The 21,175-nt window shown below is 36.0% G+C and overlaps 2 protein-coding genes across 2 annotated transcripts; both read left to right on the top strand.

Moving 5' to 3' along the window:
* The first annotated feature begins 4,938 nt into the window (after positions 1-4,938).
* On the top strand, positions 4,939-9,484 carry LOC128027376 (growth/differentiation factor 9). Its single transcript, XM_052614942.1, has 2 exons — positions 4,939-5,925; positions 7,869-9,484. The coding sequence occupies exons 1-2, from the start codon at positions 5,571-5,573 to the stop codon at positions 8,795-8,797; spliced, it is 1,284 nt and encodes a 427-aa protein (XP_052470902.1). The 5' UTR covers positions 4,939-5,570; the 3' UTR covers positions 8,798-9,484.
* Positions 9,485-14,083: 4,599 nt separating this feature from the next.
* LOC128027377 (histone-lysine N-trimethyltransferase SMYD5) lies at positions 14,084-21,034 on the top strand. Its single transcript, XM_052614943.1, has 13 exons — positions 14,084-14,234; positions 14,475-14,583; positions 15,968-16,107; positions 16,179-16,300; positions 16,843-16,912; positions 17,076-17,180; positions 17,352-17,414; positions 18,643-18,713; positions 18,784-18,890; positions 18,998-19,054; positions 19,198-19,292; positions 20,125-20,195; positions 20,535-21,034. The coding sequence occupies exons 1-13, from the start codon at positions 14,142-14,144 to the stop codon at positions 20,677-20,679; spliced, it is 1,248 nt and encodes a 415-aa protein (XP_052470903.1). The 5' UTR covers positions 14,084-14,141; the 3' UTR covers positions 20,680-21,034.
* Positions 21,035-21,175: the final 141 nt, after the last annotated feature.

The raw sequence follows: 21,175 nt of genomic DNA, 5'->3' as shown, positions 1-21,175 counted from the left end.
TTAAAAGCTCCACATGAGGAACCCTTTCAGATAAAATGGTAAAATGAGGCACGGATCGCATTGTTTTTGGCTAAACAAACAACAAATGTAACCTTGAGAATGATGTCACGTTTGTAATTCCCAGTGGTGGACGAAGTACACAAATCAAGTACTTGAGTAAAAGTACAGATACGAATAATAAAATATTACTCCAGTAAAAGTAAAAGTACTCCTTTTTCAATTTTACTCAAGTGAAAGTACAAAAGTACTAAATTTTTTATGTACTTAAGTAAAAAAGTACTGAAAGATAGATGTTTGCAATTTTATATAGGCTAATTTAATTTTATATTAGCACATTTGTTTTATTTTTTTTATAATCCTACTGCTCAAAATACCTGGGATTTTTTCCAAAATAACCACTATATGGAGTCAAGATATATTTTTGTTGTTGATATGGACTACGCTGATGAGAGTAATTCACTGTGAAGCTTACACTGTGATGTACCTGAGAGAAAACAGAGATGACCATCTGATCTTCACCAGTAATAACAAAGTGTTTTAAAGTTTGTTGTTTTACAGAACACCACAGTTATATATGACAAGATAATAAGGCCTGAAGATTTTAAGGAAAATATAATTATATTTTCATAATGATTTTTTCCTTCTCAAACCTTGTCTGGGGTGTAAAAACACCCCTGACCAAACGGGGTGCATCTCTTCCCCTCTTTGATAATTACTGTAGTTACCATGTTCTGAACATCACATCCTTTTTTTTCTCCCCAGATGTAATCTATATATCTATATCTATATCTATATCTATCTATATATATATATATATATATATATATATATATATAGGTGGTTGAATAACGTTCTTTATTAACGTCCTTAATAACAATGGATGAAAATTTTAGAGCTCTACTGATGATTAAGTCTAGAGTGTGTCCACCTTTGTGTGTGGGTCCATGTACATGCTGAATCGACAAGTAAAAAAAAGTCTCAAGTCCAAATATTCATTTATCACCAATTAACTGTTTGACAAACACTTCCTGCTTCGATGTCTGAATTTAAAAAAATCTCAAACATGCTCCGAAGTCCCGATCTGAATCAACCGAGTCGCGAACAGGCTCCGAAGTGCCGATCTGAATCAACCGAGTCGCGACCATTCTCCGAAGTCCCGATCTGAATCAACCGAGTCGCGAACAGGCTCCGAAGTGCCGATCTGAATCAACCGAGTCGCGAACAGGCTCCGAAGTGCCGATCTGAATCAACCGAGTCGCGAACAGGCTCCGAAGTGCCGATCTGAATCAACCGAGTCGCGAACAGGCTCCGAAGTGCCGATCTGAATCAACCGAGTCGCGAACAGGCTCCGAAGTGCCGATCTGAATCAACCGAGTCGCGAACAGGCTCCGAAGTGCCGATCTGAATCAACCGAGTCGCGAACAGGCTCCGAAGTGCCGATCTGAATCAACCGAGTCGCGAACAGGCTCCGAAGTGCCGATCTGAATCAACCGAGTCGCGAACATGCTCCGAAGTGCCGATCTGAATCAACCGAGTCGCGAACAGGCTCCGAAGTGCCGATCTGAATCAACAGAGTCGCGAACAGGCTCCGAATTACCGATCTGAAAACTTCGACCAAAGAATGTAAAAAAATAAATAAAAAATAACTCAATTTCTCTAATAACTCTAATAACTCTATGAAAGACTCAGATCACGTATCTAAAAATAAATCGCTATAGTAAAAGAGAAATAATAAGAGGAGTGAAGTTTCCTACCGTTCTGCTGTGTTTGGTCCTCACGCGCGTCTGACGCTCCGCGGCGCGTCTCCGCCCCTCACACGCGCTAAATTAATCATCTTTGCTAATTATTATACATTTACTTCATTGTCAGCTCCAGGTACTTCATTTATTATTGTTCATTGAACTGTTTGAAACAAAAAAATGTTGTATTTCAGTAATAATTCTAAATTATCAAAATAAAATATATAAAATAATGGTTTCTATTTTAATATCCTTTAAAATATAATCTATTTCTGTGATGTGCGCTGTATTTTCAGCATCATTCCTCCAGTCTTCAGTGTCACATGATCTTTAGAAATCATGAAAATATGATGATTTATTATTAGAACTATTAATAGTTGTGCTACCAAATATTATTTTGGAATCTGTGATCTGTGAAAGTGTTTTAAAGTTTGTGGTTTTACAGAACATCACAGTTATATATGACATGATAATAATGCCTGAAGTTAGGAAGAACATTTTAAGGAAAATATAATTATATTTTCATAATGATTTTTTTCCTTCTCAAACCTTGTCTGTGGTGTAAAAACACCCCTGGCCAAATGGGGTGCATCTCTTCCCCTCTTTGATAATTACTAGTTACCATGTTCTGAACATCACATCCTTTCTTTTGTCCCTAGATGTAAACTGTATAGCTACATATATATATATATAGGTTGGTTGAATAAAAATATTTGGACATTATTTATAAAAATTACCTCAAGTTAGCACCAGCAAGCTTGTTAGCTAGACATTTAGCATCAGCTACAATATTTACTTATTTTCAGTACTGTTATGAATAAACATGTCTGTCTAACGTTGTCTAGTTAATCCAAACAATATACATATGTATAACGTTACTGTTAATACACAATATAAAAACAGATGTCATGGTAGCATTTTAATAAAACTGTTAATATTACGGTAGCGGGGAATTTGGACATGCACGAGTTATTTTATTTAATCTGTGTTAGTTTAAGGTTATTTTATTTTATTTTTTAACCTAAAACACAGAGATGCTGATTAATGTGTCTGCATGTCAGCATTTCAGTGGGCTTAAACAGATCACCCTTTACAGCGGATTTAGTTCCCAAACAACTGACAATTTTGACCTAAATATGATTTTCAGTTACAATAATGAATCCTAAATTTCGACATTAATAACTTAGCAACATCAGACGCACGCGCGCTCACAAGATCTCCCGGTTCTTACTTCTGGTGACTCGCACTAAACGGTTCATTTGAATCAGTGAGTGGTCGACCCCAGAACAGCTGCAATCGGATCATTCTAATTCGTAAACGAATCGTTTGGTGCGATTCGCGATCCGATTAAAGTTTATTTTGAAAAGACTCAGTTCGTTCATGATGAATCAGACACCGCTTCTGCGTGTCGGAGCACATGATATTATAGGGAGTAACGATATGTTTTATGAAATGTAGTGAAGTTAAAAGTACGATCTTATGCTTTGGAATGTAGTGAAGTAAAAGTAAAAGTTACTCAAAATAAAACTACTCCAGTAAAGTACAGATACTTGAAAAATGTACTTAAGTACAGTAACGAAGTAAAGCTACTCCGTTACTGTCCACCACTGGTAATTCCACGACTCTTAACATTCTAAAGTTTGAATCTGAATGCAGTTGGATTTAGAATGTTCGTAAACGGAACTTTTAGAAGCCGTTCAAAGCAGTAAGGTTTTGTTAATCATTCTAATTGAGGATAGCTACACCAGAGTTATAATGATTACCACACGGAGGAACGGTGGTTTTATAATCTTCCAAGCATATGGAATCACTTTTTTTACTTTATCAATGGTTAATGTATGATAAAAAAAAAAACACTGACAGCCAATCGGAATCCACTCAACTTTAGAGAGATCAAGCATTTAAAGTGGCAGTGGACTTAAATGTGTGCTTATAATAAACAGAATGTTGTGTGTTGGTGTGGACCTTAATATATGATCACAAGTTATCGTTTTTGGTAGTGTTTAAATGACGTTTATCGTGTCAAATATTGCACTGAACACGTTCATGTGTAAAAATGAATGGATCTTCCATGTACACACTGTAACACTGCCCAGTGTAAACACACTGACCCAACAGAACCCAACATAAAACCTGTTTTTAACAATTTGAAATAGTGACTGGAAGTCAATTGTTTTTAATAAAAGTTGTCAATTTCAGGTGATGTTGCTAAATTCATTCAATTGCACATATATTTACACTGTAGTTTTCCCACAGTGATGCCACTTTCTGTTAGGCAATGTCATCAGGAAACACAATTTTGCTACTTAAACAATAATTAATATTTTCAATCAGTATTCTACTAATAAAAAAAAATATTTTAGAAGAATATTTGTTTGAAATTGCTAGTTAAAAGTTGCATCACACAATGGAAACATCTAAACCAAAGTTCACCTCTATGTCCACTAAATAGTGACATTGATCAAAGAACACCAATAAATATTTTATTAACTTTACTAAGACATTCACATCTACGTATATTTAATACAGTAAGTTTACGCGTATTTGGCGTGCTGTCCGGGTGGAGGGCTCCGAGCTCGGGATGAGGCCCGAACCCAGAGTACCCCCCCCCCCCCGGTTGTGGTAAGAGTAGATGGATCTATAAGTGAGGAGGGATTCTGAAAACTGTCAATGAACAGAGGTAGGTTCTGCTGTTATTTATGCCTTGTCATGAGTTGATTACTGATTGGTCTCCACTTGTGTTAATCAGGTTAATGAACTGCGACTGTTCCTCCCGAACTTTGTTATAAAACAGCATTTATACTTTATTATGAGCTTTTTTTTTTTTTGGACATGGATTTTTAAAATGCCCTAAATATCAAAGTTTTGGCTTTGCTTTCCCTATTATTATCTGCAGTCCTCTTACATTGTTCTGTCACTGTGTGTTTGTATCGCTTGGCCGTTGTCTCTAGATCCCGCCTGCTCACGCGCCACGATTGGTCGATTATGTGCAATTCCTTCACGCTATTGGTCAAAAATACTTCTCGGTCATTATCATCAGCAAGTATGAAAATAGGAAAACAAAGACAAAACGTGTACATTTTAAGCAATTTAGAAACCCAGGTCATCATACCTATATTTGATGTCTGCAAGACCTTTTTTTTTTTTTTTTTTTTTTTAGAGTGTTTGCTCATCTGCAATACATTTATAGTACCTTGTCAAATAGACGTTTAGAAGATGTCTTTAAGATGCTTCACAATGCATGTTAAATTCAGATGTTTGCACACAGCAGATGCTTTGCGAATATTTAATTGATATCATGCTGTCTGAGACTTGGTCACCCTAAACCAGGGACTTCAAATTCAATTCCTGGAGGGCCGAAGCCCTGAAAAGTTCACTTTCAACCCCTGATCCAACAATCAAGTCCTTCAGGCTTATTTGAAAAGTACATTGTGTTGGATTCTCTGCATCCCTCCATAAACTGAGTTTGACACCCCTGCCCCAAATAAATGTTCTGTGAAAGCCTTTAAATGTGTTTTATTATCACTTTATATAGATCAGATGTCCTCGTGACGCTCTCAATTATTACTGACACGCAGAAAATAACTATTTCTTTTGTTAACCATATTAACTACGTAACTTGAGTTTAAACTAGAGTCGTCCAAACTCATCGACGGCGAATCTAAAAGAAACCAAAATGCATTAAAATTCTGTGGATGTCTATACCGGCTTTTCCTGTCCCCACCCCAAAAAAGCACCTCGTCCTGATTGCGCACACCTGTCTGTAAGGTAAGGGCGACGGAAGCGAGGTTCGACCGGAGACTCTGAACTCTTCTCCAGATTATATTTATTATGGCGACGCCTGTTTTTAAATTTGGCGCGCGCTGCTCCCTGCTCACATCCTTCATGGTGCTCGCGCTAATCCGCCTGTCGCTTACATCACGCTACAGCTTTGAAAACGAGTCTGTCGAGCCCGACGTGTCCGTGCACCATGGGAATATCCTGAGCCCTTTGCTGAAGGCTCTATCAGAGCAGAACCCATGGGGAGACTTCACACCACGAGCCAAACCGGACTCCAGATATGTGCGCTACATGAAGAGACTGTATAAACTATCATCCAAACCGGACAGGAGTCCCGAGGCCTCTCACCTGTACAACACTGCCCGCCTGATCACGCCTCGAGAGGAGTGTCTCGAGCAGAACCGAGGTACTCTACTCCATCAAGTGAATCTGAGACATGTTTTCATTGATGTATCATTGATTTGTGTTGCAAATGTACCCCTCTGTTCACTTTATGCAAGTTATCCATAGCCTATTCGTGGAATAACAACTTAATACATTTTCCTAGATATTTCACATACTGCACATAAGATATACTGAATATCAGCAACTTTAATAGCTAATTTCTGCAGCATGTTATAATTGACATTAATAGTATATTTATGCATGATATTAAAGCGACAGCATGACTGAAGTGAGAGAGGACTATTGCTGTTCAAAAACATTAATGACTATTATATAACGAAAATGCAAAAAGAAAAAAAAAAGTATATGAGATGATAATTTGCATTCTATGTGGGTTAGAAAAAAAAACCTTTAAAGAGATCTAAGATATGAACTCCAACTCAACTCCAAGATTTTATTACAAAAACATTTGATAAGCTGAGAAGTACACTTTTTTTTTATGAGGCATTGAACTACATTATTAACTTAAGTGCACAATATTATACATTTATTGCAAAATATTCACAGCTTGCAGGGAGCCTGATTCAATAATAGACCTCTTTCTATAGTCACAAGGCTTTCTCTGATTGGTGGATCTCAAGTTCTGTCTTCTTAAAGGGATAGTTCACCCAAAATGAAAACTGTCATATTCTCATGTCATTCCAAACCCACACGTTTTTATTCCCTTCTCTTCTAATGAATGTCCTTTATAATCGTTTTGAAGCATCACGTTTTGGTGGACTAAAGTCAAAGAGGCTTCAAAATAAAGGAAGAGATTTGTTTTTCAGGGATGAGCGAAAGTCTCAGGGGTTTGGAACAACATGAGTAATGTTGACCAAATGTTCATTTTTGAATGAACTAAACTAGTGTTGTTGTTCAGTGGTTATGCACACATTTTTAGATTGAAATCGTACTGACTTGTATACTTCCGTGACATCATCACAAACTTGCATGCCGTTTATGTTTTTAGAAGTTTTATACGTTATTGTGATGAATCAGTTTCTTTCTAGAGAAAGTGCATGGGTATTTCACTTCTGGACAGGGTTGCCAGTTCTTTTGTTGCAGTATATGCCAATGGTGAACACAAAAAAATCTGAATAATGTGTAGAATCTTATGAATAGGTTTAATTAGAGCAATTTAATGTGCCTCGATTTGACCATTTCTGTGCATTTTTAGCTCTCAGAAAGATTTGTTCCTTGCAACCTATAACTGTAGTTTCAACATTATTTACTACTAAGACATTCCCCTTTAAATATAACAAATATCAGTTGTGTACAAACTGACCAACATTTGGTTTTCGACCACTGAAAATGGATATTATCCAACATATATCATTCAATCTGTACATGCTTTGAGATCCCCATATTTCAGGGACCGAACCATACAGGGCGTTAAAAATTAACACACCAAAAGGAAAGTTTGTTAAGATTCAAAATCTAAAAGGGCATTAAGATACTTTTAATACTTCTTGAGTTACATCCATGCAAACTTTGGAGAATGAACTTGAAAAGTGCTTTTCCCCCATTTTTGAAATGTCACCATTGTCATATAATGCACTGGATATTGATTACGTCAACAGATGTTATCAATAGACCTACAAATTTCGGTGTATAAATAATATAAAAATGATGCTGCCATTTTTTTTAAGTCATTTTAACCCATCTGATGTGTCTCCAAATCTCAGTTTAAAATTATAAGTTTGACCCTCATCTACAGACTCCGTAAATATACATCCAAGACATTTTAATATTTTGGTTTTCCTCTTCATTTACACATTAACTATAGAAAAAAACATAACCAAACGTAATCACCATATTCCATTCCAAACATAGAAACTGCAGTCAACTCATCCACAACAAACTCAAGCAACCGAACTCAAGCGAAGGATGTGTTCCTTTAATATAACTTTTTTGTTATCTTCTCAGAGCTCTTCATGCAGGACATCTCCTACAGTCTGACTCGAGTGAGGTCTCAGGAGCAGCTGCTGAAGTCGGTCCTGCTTTACTCTTTCGACCACAACCACATCGCCTCCTTCACATCGCTCTGCTATCTCGACGTGAAAGAGCAGAAGCCCTCGAAGGATCAGATGTGTTCTCCTCACTTCGGCACGCAGCAGTCGGTCCCTCTTCTTAGCTTCCGCGTCCACACTGACAGAAGAGTCCGCCGCCGCTGGGTGGAGCTCGACGTGACCTCCTTCCTCCATCCTCTCATCCAAGCCCATAAGAAAGACATCCATCTGCTCATAAACCTGACATGCGTTGAAGACATGATCCCTAGACCCGGAGGCCGGGTTCATAAGAGCCCGGTGGAGTTAACTCACAGATCTCCGTCTCTTCTTCTGTACCTCAATGACACCAGCGAGGTTGCGTACCAGAGAAGAGCCTCAGGAGGACGGATGGTAGACCTGACGTCGAACCAATGGGATGGAAAGTCTACATGGTGGGATTCAGTTTCACGAAAGAAACGAGGCACGTTAAAAACCACCAGCTCGCCGGAAACCAGCATGCCTAAACTCGTCCCAATGTACGACTTCCCCACGGATGACTGTGACTTGCACGATTTCAAAGTGAGCTTCAATCAGCTCAAACTGGATCACTGGATCATAGCGCCTCACAAATACAACCCGAGGTACTGTAAGGGGTCTTGTCCGAGAGCTGTGGGATATATTTACGGGTCTCCGGTGCACACGATGGTTCAGAACCTCATTTACGAGAAGCTGGACTCCTCTGTGCCTAGACCTTCATGTGTGCCTTCAGAATATAATCCGTTAAGTGTTTTGACCATTGAGAACGACGGCTCCATCGCTTACAAGGAGTACGAGGAAATGATTGCTACCAAATGCACCTGTCGATAAGAGGTTTTTTTGTGATGCATTGCTTTGTAAATCACTGACCTGTTTTGTTTTTTTTGCACTGGCCATCCTTATAATGAAGATGATTAATGACTCGAAAACGTTTCAGATAATGCACGGCGATGTTTTGTTTAACATTACCTTTTTTTTATCTGATTCAGTAATGCTTAGAATATATTTTGTTGTTTACTTAAACACTCTTTTTCTTCTTCTGTATAATAGTTATATATTGGGGTGTTTAATTGACTTAAAGGATTTTTTTTTTTTTTTTTCAGTTATGTTATTTTAAGTTTAGTCCTTTAGGTTGGTGGTCTTGTCTCGCACTCTCTATTCCTTAAACAAGAATGGCAAGATTTTAACACTTCTAGTTCTGGACAAAATATAAAAAGTGTAGTTCTATTGTCTTATCAGAACCCTTTTACATTGTTTTTTTTAAAACCTGGGAATTGTAGACGGTTGTCTCGTGGGCAACCTCTCTCTTCTTCGTGTCCAGAAAATAAGTTGCCTTAACCGTGGGCAACTTGATGTGTGTTTATAAAGAAAGTAATAGATTAGGATGTGTGTCACATGACTATTTATGTCATTTATGTCTGTGTAATTTGGTCAGGCTGGCTTTGGTTTCACAAAAAAATGCTAAGATAAAAAAATCCCATATGAAAAAAGTAAAATAAAAAACTAAAATTCAGCAAACAGGTTTATTTTTTTTCAAACATTGGCTTGTCATTGTAAAATCAGTATTTTGCATATATTAAGCACAGAATATATTTTTCTCTGCTTTCAAAGTGTTTGAAAATCTGAAGATTTTTTAAATATGTGTGTGTGTGTGTGTGTGTATAGATATAGATAGATATATATATATTAATGAAATATTAAAGTGTGTTAATTTAACATCAGCTAAATAGAAATGTTACTTCCTGACTTGGGATAAAAGTGTTGTGTAGATGTGTAGAAAAGTATGCAAATACCATTGATGTAGCAATATAATTCATATTTTAAGTAAATTGCAGTTTCTATTCATATAATTATTTTCAAATAATCTCTTCTTGACCTTTAGGAGACAAAATAATTATATTTATAAAACAAGGTAATTGAGCCAATTTCACTTGATGTGGAAAAATTATGGAAAACGAAATAATAAATTATTATTAACAGTAATAATTCTGTACTCTCAGGTGAGCTTCTCTGAAAATAGGCTACATATTATGTTTTTAAGAGATGAAAAATATAGCGTGTACCATGTTTTTTTTTTTTTTTTTTTAACGTAGTACAGTACGATTAGTTGTTATTTCTATTTTCTCTTCTTCGTCGCGCAGGCTACAGACTTTTATTTTGAAGTGCGGCGTTTACGGAAGTTGTTCAGTTAAAAGTCTGCGCTTTGTAGAATAGACAAATACCTAGACGCCTCATTGGCCGCTTTGAGCCGTCATGTTAGTGAGGTCGACTGCCTTAAAACAAATGAAAGTAAACGGGGCAGCTGCGGTTTTTACTGAATAAAAACACGATAACGTTCACATTTATCAACCGATTTCAGAGGTTTGTGATCTACGTGCAGTTAAAAAAAACCTTTGCCTCCAGTAATTTAGTTACTATATTACTATATTATAGTAATTATTAATTGAAAGCTCACATTTGTCTCACTTGTTGATATTTTCGGTTTACAAATCTGTTAATTTAGTATAACTGTAACATATTCATGTAATGTAATTTGAATGCACTTGGATATTGAAAATGTTTCTTTTTTGAGACCCCAGGAGCCCAAATTCAGACCCAGAACAATAAAACCCACAGCAAAACATTTGATTCAGATCGGGACTCCGAACCACGTTTCACGAATCATTTGATCGGAGCTTCGGAGTTTGCAAAACATTTGATTCAGATCGGGATTCCGAATCGCGTTTCACGAATCATTTGATCGGGGCTTTCCGAGTTTGCAAAACATTTGATTCAGATCGGGACTCCGAAGCGCGTTTCACGAATCATTTGATCGGGCTTCGGAGTTTGCAAAACATTTGATTCAGATCGGGACTCCGAATCGCGTTTCGCGAATCATTTGATCGGGGCTTCAGAGCTTGCAAAACATTTGATTCAGATCGGGACTCCCAAGCGCGTTTCACGAATCATTTGATCGGGCTTCGGAGCTTGCAAAACATTTGATTCAGATCGGGACTCCGAATCGCGTTTCGCGAATCATTTGAGATCAGGTCTTTCGAGCGGATTTGCAAAACATTTGATTCTATCATGTACTTGTCCAGATCAACTTTTAATAAAGAGAAAAGAGGTTTAGAGACTGATTTTTGTTAAAAGCCTGTTAGTAATCCCACAGTCCATAGCATCAGTAACTGTATAAATTAGTAAGGGAATATTAAAACAAAATAGGATGAGTTTAAATTTTTATTTTATTTTTGTAACAATGGTCATCTTAACCTCTGTGCAGTGTTCAGGGTATTTCAGGACCCTAAATTAAATTCTAATACTGCATCATACAAGTGTTTATTTGAGTTGAATATTTCGATATTCATGTAAGGAACAAAAAACGAAGCCATAATTTGATAAGTTTTCATTTACATTTATTAATTTAGCAGACGCTATGATAAAAAAACAACACAACAAAAACAACAAAAAGTTTATAAGCGAGAATAAACAAGATGCATGCAAAATGAAGGCAGATATTGTCTGATATGTTAAGAAATAATATAAAATAAAATTTAAAAAAAAAAATCCAAAATATTTGACTCAAAAAGTCCAGATGATTCAAGCTGTTCGTGACTGTGAGTGTAACAGCAGCAGCAGAGATTATTAACCGTAAATGAAAACATTTAAAACTCTGATTCCTCGATTAAAAATAAATAAAGAAAAATGTAGCAAAACAATACATTCAGATGATATGTAGAACTCTCTGTGATTATCAGTGTCAGACTGTGTGTGTTGTTTTGTCCGGGGCTCGTGGGACACGCGTACTACTCTGACTGTGACATCATCATCCTGGGGAGGGACTTTGAGAGGATTCAGATCATCCCAGGAGCCAAACACGGGAACATCCAGGTGGACACACACACACACACACACACACACACACGGTTCTGGCGTCCAAACAACATTTAAGGTCTTTATAAACTGTTACAGCACTTACTCAGAGTGACACATAGCATATAGCTTTTAGCCTCATCGTTGCAGTTTGAGGTTTAGGAATTAGTTTTATTATTATAATTTTTTAGCCTTTATGTTCATGTCAGTTTTAATAATTTTAGCATTTCAACTTTTGTGTAAAAAGTTACTACTTTAATTTTAGTACTGTTTTTACTTTACAAATCATTGCAAAGCAACTTTACAGAAAATTAAGTTTCTACAATATTTAGTAGTAGCTTTTACACTATTTATCTATATCATTTTACTTTAGCTTTATTTCAATTACAGAAAACAGTTTTTAGTAGTTTCAGTCTTAGTTAACAACAATGACACATAGTTGGTTGCTTTGGGAATTACTACTTAGGAATAAAAGTTTAACTGTGTGTGCTTATTTTACATATATATTTTTTTATATATAAAATGTAAAAATTATATATTTTTTGTATGAGTTTCTTTCTTCTGCTGAATGCTAAAAAGATGATGCTTTAAAGTGATTAATGCAGAGATTTTCTTCCTTAGTATTTCTGTCTTGTTTTCTGGTATAAATTAATGCTTTCAAACGATTGATCGCTGGGTCATTCTGTCGATTCATTCAGGGCTGCTCTGGGTTTAGTACAAACACAACACTAGTCTAGGGAGGTATAGTCTTGTCTCTTGGAAATGCAGAGAACAGCTTCCCTTAAGGCTGTCCTTGTCCTGTTTGCAAATGGCTAAAAGGGAAGAAAAAAGAATACATAGAATAAGTTCACAGTTTGTTCATGTTCGTTAATGAATTAACTAACATTAACTAAAGGACTAGTATTCTAAAGTTTTACCACTTAATCTTTGTAAATAAGTAACGGTAGTGAAATTAAAGTGAGAAGCTTTAGCTCCATCATTAATCTAGACAGTCAAAGTGCTCACTCTGTATATTGTGCTCATAACATCACTTAGTTTATTATATAAATGGCAATATAAGGTAAAACGTAAGAATTCATTTAAACTTTGAATTCTTATAAAGTCTCAGCTAGCTATTTATTAATAGTCTGACACTGGTGGTTAATTAAGCTGTCAACATAATGTTAAAAATGACCAGAAACATCGAGAAAGAACAGCTGAGTCTTACCTGTGAAAGATAACACCCCGAGATCTGTTTTTATTATCGTGTGACGGTTTGTAGGTGTCCAATCTGTCGATGAGTCAGGTACGTTTTCTTCTGTCCTGATTTGAGAGTTATAAGAGCTGCCCGTTCCAATATGGCGGCGACGTTGACGTGCGGTCGAGTGGCCAATGAGGCGTCTTTCAAATGAACAAAATCATGTTAAAAAAAAAAAATATATATATATATATAAATATAAATATATATATATATATATATATATATAGAGAGAGAGAGAGAGATACAGACATACCCAAACTTATTTTGATCTGAACCTCTTTCATCTAAAAGGTCTATATTTAATTTAAGTCACATGCCATGCTGGTTATTTCGTTTTAGTAGGTGTTTTATTTTGAAAGATGTTTTCATTTATTTAAATTGTACATTTTTAAGACTTTATTAATGATTTTCTTTTCATTAAATTAATTCTTGTATTTAAATAAACAAGTTTGGTCAAAAGTAATCAAACAGTAGTCTGATTATATTACCAATTTTCCATGTAATTTGGAGTCAGTAATAATTTTTTTTTTTAAGTACATAATTTAATTGTCTTAACATGCTGTAATTTCGCTGTCCGTGTTCTAAAACATTCCAATGAAATTTAAATTGAGTTAATAAGGGTGTTTATTGTTAATCTATGTATTCCGGTTCAACTTGTTGCAGCCCTGATTCAGCTCCAAAAATACACACAAAAGTGATTAAGAACCTAAATATAGTTTTAATAAAGCGTAACTCATTAAAATGTGTGTATACAACTTATATATTACCGTGATGTTTCATTTGTTCTTTAACTGTCCATAAGGCAAAAGATCCGATTCAGAAAGATTCATTCATTCACTAGAACGATTCATTCACGTCACTAGTTACGGTTGAGTTGCCTCGCCACAGTTTTACGTTTTTATTAGGCAGTACCAGATAAACCTTCTCTTTCATGCGTAGCATTTATTTATTTATTTATTTTTTAAAAAGACAGGCAGCACCAAAATTGTCTTCCAGAATATATATTTTAAAATCGTCAGAGACTCGTACTCGCACACCATTGGTCAAGCCGAGAGGTTGGAGGTCAATATGTAAATATCCAACATGGCGGCGCCCGTGGATGACATGTTTTCTCGCTGCGTGGATCCTGCCAAAGCCAGTAATAGCGTGGAGGCTCGATTTATCGATAAAGTCAAGGTATGGAACGATAACACCATGATAGAGACCCATCCTCCTCAGATAATAGAGTTGTGTTGTGTTTATTAAGCGGGTTTTCTTTGATTGTACTGCCGGCGGAGCCTCATCTCATGCCTAAATATGGAAACTGTGCCAAATTATCAAAAACACGCGCTCTAAAATTAAGTCGTGCGTAAGGACATGCTCTAGACAGCAAACGCTAATATGTAATTTTGTAACTATTAAATTATTTCTCCTCAGGGCAAAGGATTATTCGCCAAAAGACCTTTCAAGAAGGGTGACACTATTTTCATCGAGCAGCCTCTGGTCTCATCTCAGTTCTTGTGGAATGCTTTGTACAAATACAGAGGTGAGTGCACCGATACATCACTTCTCTTTAGTTTTACAGGTGTTCTTGATCATGTTTTATGGGATAAAAGACGTTTTGCAGTATCTTGTTTATTTATCCGTTTCCTTGAGTCCCTGGGATACCAGAATTATTTATAATTCTATTTTATGTATTAAAAATTCCATGCAATTTATCATTTCCACATTTACGTTACATTTAGTCATTTAACAAATGTTTTTATCCATTTAAAACCAATATGTGAGTGCTGTTAGCCTGATGCAGTACATCTAACAAGGCATTTTTTTCTTTCTATTTTTTAATAAAGAGAAAAACAAGAGGATAGAATAGAGGGAACGCTAGTGTCAAAAGAATGTCTCTTCTTTAGAAATGATAATAAAACAAGTCAAAATAATAGAAAAATAACAGAGAATGCTTTTTTTAGATTGTCATTTCTTTTATAATAAATTTAAAACAAGAAGATAGAATAGAAAAATAATAGAAAATGCTAGTTTTAGATGGTGATTTTTTACATAAAAATATAACAAGTGTAAATAATTGAAAATAATAGAAAGTGCTTGTTTTAGAGTCTTTTTTTAGTTAAAATAAGTGAAATGAATAGAAAAAGAATAGAAATGCTGGTGTTTGATGGTCATTTTTAAAATTAAAATAAAACTAGTCAAAAGAATAGAAAATGCTAGTTTTAGAGAGTCTTTTTTTAAATAATAATTACAAAAGAAAAAATGAAGATAGAATAGAAAAATAATAGAAATTGTAGATTTAGGTGGTCATTTTAAAAATAAAAATAAGTGAAAATAATAGAAACATAATAGAAATTGTAGATTTAGATGGTCATTTTAAAAATAAAAATAAGTGAAAATAATAGAAAAAGAACAGAAATGATAGTTATTTTTAAATTAAAATAAAGCTAGTCAAAAGAATAGAAAATTATAGTTTTAGAGTCTTTTTATAATGAATACAAAAGAAAACATGAAGATAGAATAGACAAATAATAGAAATGCTAGATTTAGATGGTCATTTTAAAAATACAAATAAGTGACAATAATAGAAAAAGAATAGAAATGATAGTGTTAGTCATTTTTTAAATAAAAACAAACCTAGTCAAAAGAATAGAAATGCTAGTGTTAGAGGCTTCTTTTTTTAAACAAATAGAATAAGCAGTAAGAACAGAGCGTGTTAGAGTTCGAGGCTCAGATAAAGATGACAGCGATGTGTTTTCACAGGAAACAGTTCATGGAAAAGTCTGTGAAAGTGATTTCCCAGTGATCTCTTTGGGACGCTCTTTAACCCATCATTCACTGAGCGTCTACAGACACACAACTCTCAAGTAGTGAGTTTAGGTAAAGGGGTGTAGGTGATATCTGTGTGTTTCCTGTCCCGTGTTCAGCGTGTGAGCACTGTCTGCGTGCTCTGGAGACAGCGGAGGAGAACGCCAGACGCTTGAGCGGTCTTTCAGCTCTCAGTCTGCCTCATCCGGAGCTGTGTAAAGTGCGTCCGGACCGACACCAGGCCTGTCCTCACTGTCAGGTACACACCATGCCGTCCTGATGTCATCTAGGGTTTGATTCATGTACTGTAGTGTGTGTGTGTGTGTTCAGGTGATGTACTGTAGTGCTGAGTGCCGGCAGGCTGCATGGGAGCAGTATCACCGGCTCCTGTGTCTCGGCTCGTCTCATCAGGATCCTGATCATCCGCTCAACAAGCTGCAGGACGCCTGGCGGTAAATATTCTCTCATACACTGAAAATCTCACCATAAACCACGCTGAAGTCCAGACAGTGCCACCTGCTGTCAGACAGAGGAGTTACATTTACATTCAAAAACTCTTCGGAGAGTAATGTAGCCTATGTAGAATTCTTTTGAAATGCATATGATGGCTCTTCTTTTCCTAAACTTGATTTCAAGGCTGGAATATACGGTTTATCATTTTATGAAACTTTTTTTTTTTTTTTTTTTTTTTACTTGAGCATGTGGAACGTTATCTTGTAAGTCGCCCGACCAATATTTTCTGTTTGTTTAAAATCCGACCGTCATGTTAATGTTATTATTTCAATGTTAATGCAAACGAAAAGGAATACCGTGATAATATTGCTGATCTTTTTGCTCACTGTAAACATGATGTGAAATGTGAAAGCGTTTCATCTGTATGCAGAACATTAGAGAGGGTTTGAAGGCTGCTGGTGCAGAGGTCTTCAAATGCATGACTCTAATCTCTTGAGTTAAACTCTCTTTATTTTATTTGTATTTTTTGCATTTTATCCAGGAGCATGCACTACCCTCCGGAAACATCTAGTATCATGATAATGGCAAAGATGGTGGCCAGCATCAAGCAGGTAATTTTTTTTTTCTTATTGATCTGATTTTTTTTTTTTATCTTAAAATTCTGACACATTTTTCAGAATTTTGAGATACCCACAAACAAAAACAAATCAGTATTGTGAAATAAAAATCTTTCATAAGTAGATGTGAAATAATTGCTAAGAGTTTTTTTTTCAGGCTCAAGATAAGGAGCGCTGGCAGAGGTTGTTCTCTCATTTCTGCAGTCGCTCCGCAAACGAAGAGGAGGAAATAGTTCATAAATTGCTAGGAGAGAAGTTTCAGGTACATGTATAGACTTTTGACTCCGCTAATTTGATTAGATCTCAATGTCATGCTTCACTCTTGCCTGTTTGGAGAGGTTTTTTAATTGCATGGTTCTGACAAATGAATAATTTCTCCAATGCAAGATATTGATTCCCATCTTAAGTCACTAACTGTGTTGTTGTGTTTCAGGGACAGCTGTCTTTGCTGCGAAATCTCTTCTCCACCGCGCTGTACGAGGATCGACTCAGTCAGGTGTGTGTATCGCTCTTCATCTGGCTTCACTGATTTAGTTAAGAAGCAAAAGTGTCACATGATCATACATCACCGTTCAAACTTTTGGGGTTGGTAAGATAAAAAAAAACTAATAATAATAATTTGTGTACTTTACCGGTCAAAAGTTTGGATCAGAATGATTTGTTAAGAAGTGTTAAAGCTCATCAAAATTGCATTTATTTGATCAAAAATACTAGAAAAATGTGTAATATTATTATGATGTCAAATAACAATTTTCTATTTTAATATACATTAAAATTTAATTTATTTCTCTGATACAAAGCTGAATTTTCAGCATCATTACTCCAGTCTTCTGATCTTCAGAAATCATTCTTATATGATGATTTATTATCAGTGCTGGAAATTGTTTTTTTTTTTTGGAACCCGTGATACTTTTATTTCAAGATTCTTCGATTAATAAAAATATTAAAAAGAAGAGCATTTATTAAAAATATAAATATTTTCAAAAGCTTGGGGTCAGTGCATTTAAAAAAAAAAAAATGAAATTAAAACTTTTATTCTGCAAGGATGTGTTAAATTGTTAAAAAGTGATAGCAAAGATTTATCTTGTAAGAAAATATTTACATTTTGAACAAATTGTATTTATTCATCAAAAAAATCCTGAAAAAAGTATCACCGGCCCCAAAAAAGCATTGCATTGATAATTCCAATGAATAAATCCATTAGTTAACTCCTTTATTTAACACGAACTAAGAATAAACAATACTTCTACAGCATTTATTAATCATAATATTAATTCCAACATTCACTATGCATTATTAAAATCAAAAGTTGTGCTTGTTAACATTTAGTTAATGCACTGTACATTAACAACGAAGACTGTATTTTTATTAATAAACACTGTAATAAATGTATAGTTCATTGATGTTAGTTAATGCATTCCTGGGTCTGGGTTAACATGAACTTACAGTGAACAGTCATATTTTTATTTTCTAATGTTAACTAAGATTAATAAATCTTGCGCATTATTAGTTAATGCAACTAATGCGACCTTATTATAAAGTGTTAACGAAATTTTACCAAACACAAATTTTGAAGCCTAATGTATATTTTCTTAAATACAATATCTGAAAATCTACTGATAACTGACAGTTATTTGGTCAAACAGACAGTGTTTCTGTGGTTTATCACTGCTTTATGTCATGTAATGGAGTGTAAATGAGAGCGACTGTGTTCTTTGTTACAGTGGTTCACTCCGGAAGGCTTTCGCTCTCTGTTTGCCCTCGTCGGGACCAACGGTCAGGGTATTGGCACCAGGTAATATCCCCTCAATGCAAACGTATTTTTAGCGTACACGTGTGTGCGGTAGAGTAATATTCCTCTGTAGTTCTCTGAGTCAGTGGGTTCATGCGTGTGACGCGCTGGAGCTTCCCGGCCAGCAGAGGGAGCAACTGGACGCTTTCATCGACCAGCTGTACAAGGACATCGACAAAGGTCATTTTGCACCTTTTTATAAAGCTCGTTGATCTGTACACCATATATATCTCTGCGTTAGACATCTGGTGCCTTTAGACCACTCCGTAAAGTATTTTTTTTTGCAGAAACCGGCGATTTCCTCAACTGCGAGGGCTCTGGTCTTTTCCTGCTGCAGAGCTCTTGTGAGAACCGTCTTTATTCGTGTCTTTTGGTTTTAATTCTTGCATGCACGTTAGCTTTGAGACGCCAGCTTTGTTAATGAAGCCTGTTTTTGTGCTCCTCAAAGAGAGAGGGGAAGATTTATGAGTGTTTCCTGTGTTCGCAGGTAACCACAGCTGCGTTCCCAACGCCGAGGCGTCTTTCCCCGACAATAACTTCCTCCTCCACCTCAACGCTCTCAGTGACATCGGCCCTGGAGAGGTCAGACCAGCATCTTAGATAATAGATGCTAAGCTGAGGCTCGTAATGTGTTCGAAAGCCGGTTTCGACAGTTTAGACTCAAAAGCAGTTTTCTGGTAGATTGAAAAAGCCTGCATTCACTGTGCAATACTGTTCATGTTGCACAGAGTTATTTTTTAATAGGTTTGTAGATCATATTAGACATGCAGTGCATGACAGCTTATTGTGGAGCTCTTATGGCTAATAAAATGCATTTTAAATAAATGCATTTTATTCATCAAAGAATCCTGAAAAAGTATCACTGGTTCCAAAAAGTTTAATAATAAATCATCATATTATTCTGATTTCTGAAGATCATGTGACACTGAAGACTGGAGGAATGATGCTGAAAATACGGCTGTGCATCACAGAAATAAATTACACTTTAAAGCATATTAAAATAGAAATCATTATATTATATTGTAATAACATTTAGCAATTTTACAGATTTTTTTTGCTGTATTTTTGCTCAAATAGATGCAGCCTTAATGAGCAGAAGAAACTTAAAAAAACATATTAAAATGGTTCTGATCCCAAATTTTTGAATGCATATTTTGAATGCATATTAAAATAGATAAATAATTAAATGCACCCTTGATGAGCAGAAGAAGCTCCCGTAAAAAGAAAGGATTTTACGGGAATTTGAAGTGTGCTCTGTTAGTGAGCGTCTGGAAAAATGAAATGTTGGAAAGAAGACCACTGACAAACAATAAAATCATTTCTGCCCAACTCTGTTCCCTCGGTTCATCAAGTAACTGTGATGAAACGGAGGACAGCATTGCTTCGTTGCTGATTGTCTGGTGTGTTTCTGCAGGAGATCTGTATCAGCTACCTGGACGTCTGCCAGCGAGAGCGCAGTCGCCACAGCCGGCACAAGATCTTGAGGTAAACCGGTGCAATCCCTTGTTTAAGGATTCAGTGTGAACCGGCTCGGCTCCAGAGACCATCGCTGGCCTTGTTCTCACGCAGCAGCTCCAGCGAGGCTTTATTATACTCGCATTATTCCTGTGAAACCTTGAGAAGAATCGCCGGTCTCTGAGCTCCAGATCTGATGCATATTATCATCTAAACTTGGACCGAACACTTGAGTGTGAAAGATTTAATAATAATTGCATAATTGCATGCTAATTCAAACCGTGTTGTTAGTGCATGTAGTTAATTAATAAAAGTATAAGCTAATGCTGTTTCAAACCAAACCACATCATCTTTCCCTCTGGTTTTCAGGGAGAATTACTTATTCGTCTGTTCCTGTCAGAAGTGCATGTCCCAGGTGCAGGAAGCGGATATGACATCAGAGGAGGAGGAAGAGGAGGAGGAGGAAGGTGAAGCGGAGGGAGACGACATGGAGGATGAAATGACAGATGTGTAATCATCTACAGCAGATATCACACTTACAGTAGCAGTACGGTTCACTGTCTGGCTGTTCTAACCCTAATATCGAAGCCTATGCAAAATAGAAGTGCGCTGTTTTTATCATGTGCTCTTTCGGTCATGATTTCTACCATGCAATGGGTTGAAGTAGCTCTAAACACACATGCATTCAAAAAAAAACTGATCGTGCATGAAACATGATCTGTCTGTGCACTGATGGGTTGGTTGTGTTATATAATTCATCACATGTTTTATCACATCTCAGAAACTGTACTATCATCAGATCGAGAGGAAAAAGTGACCCATGTTGCTGTAATGTGACGGAAAAGAAATGAATAAGAAATCAAATCTGACCCCGTTTACTTTTTGAGTACGTATATCGTGTTTTTGTCTTATGTAAGGATTTGAATCATCTTTCCAGCTGACGACGTCTAGGTCTTAAGGGAAGAGATGTAATCAATGCATAGCCAAATAACTGGTTAGGGATTGTTTTA

This window comes from Carassius gibelio, chromosome A14 (assembly GCF_023724105.1).
Source record: "Carassius gibelio isolate Cgi1373 ecotype wild population from Czech Republic chromosome A14, carGib1.2-hapl.c, whole genome shotgun sequence".
NCBI classification, from domain to species: domain Eukaryota; kingdom Metazoa; phylum Chordata; class Actinopteri; order Cypriniformes; family Cyprinidae; genus Carassius; species Carassius gibelio.
This window is presented reverse-complemented; position numbering and strand designations above follow the sequence as displayed.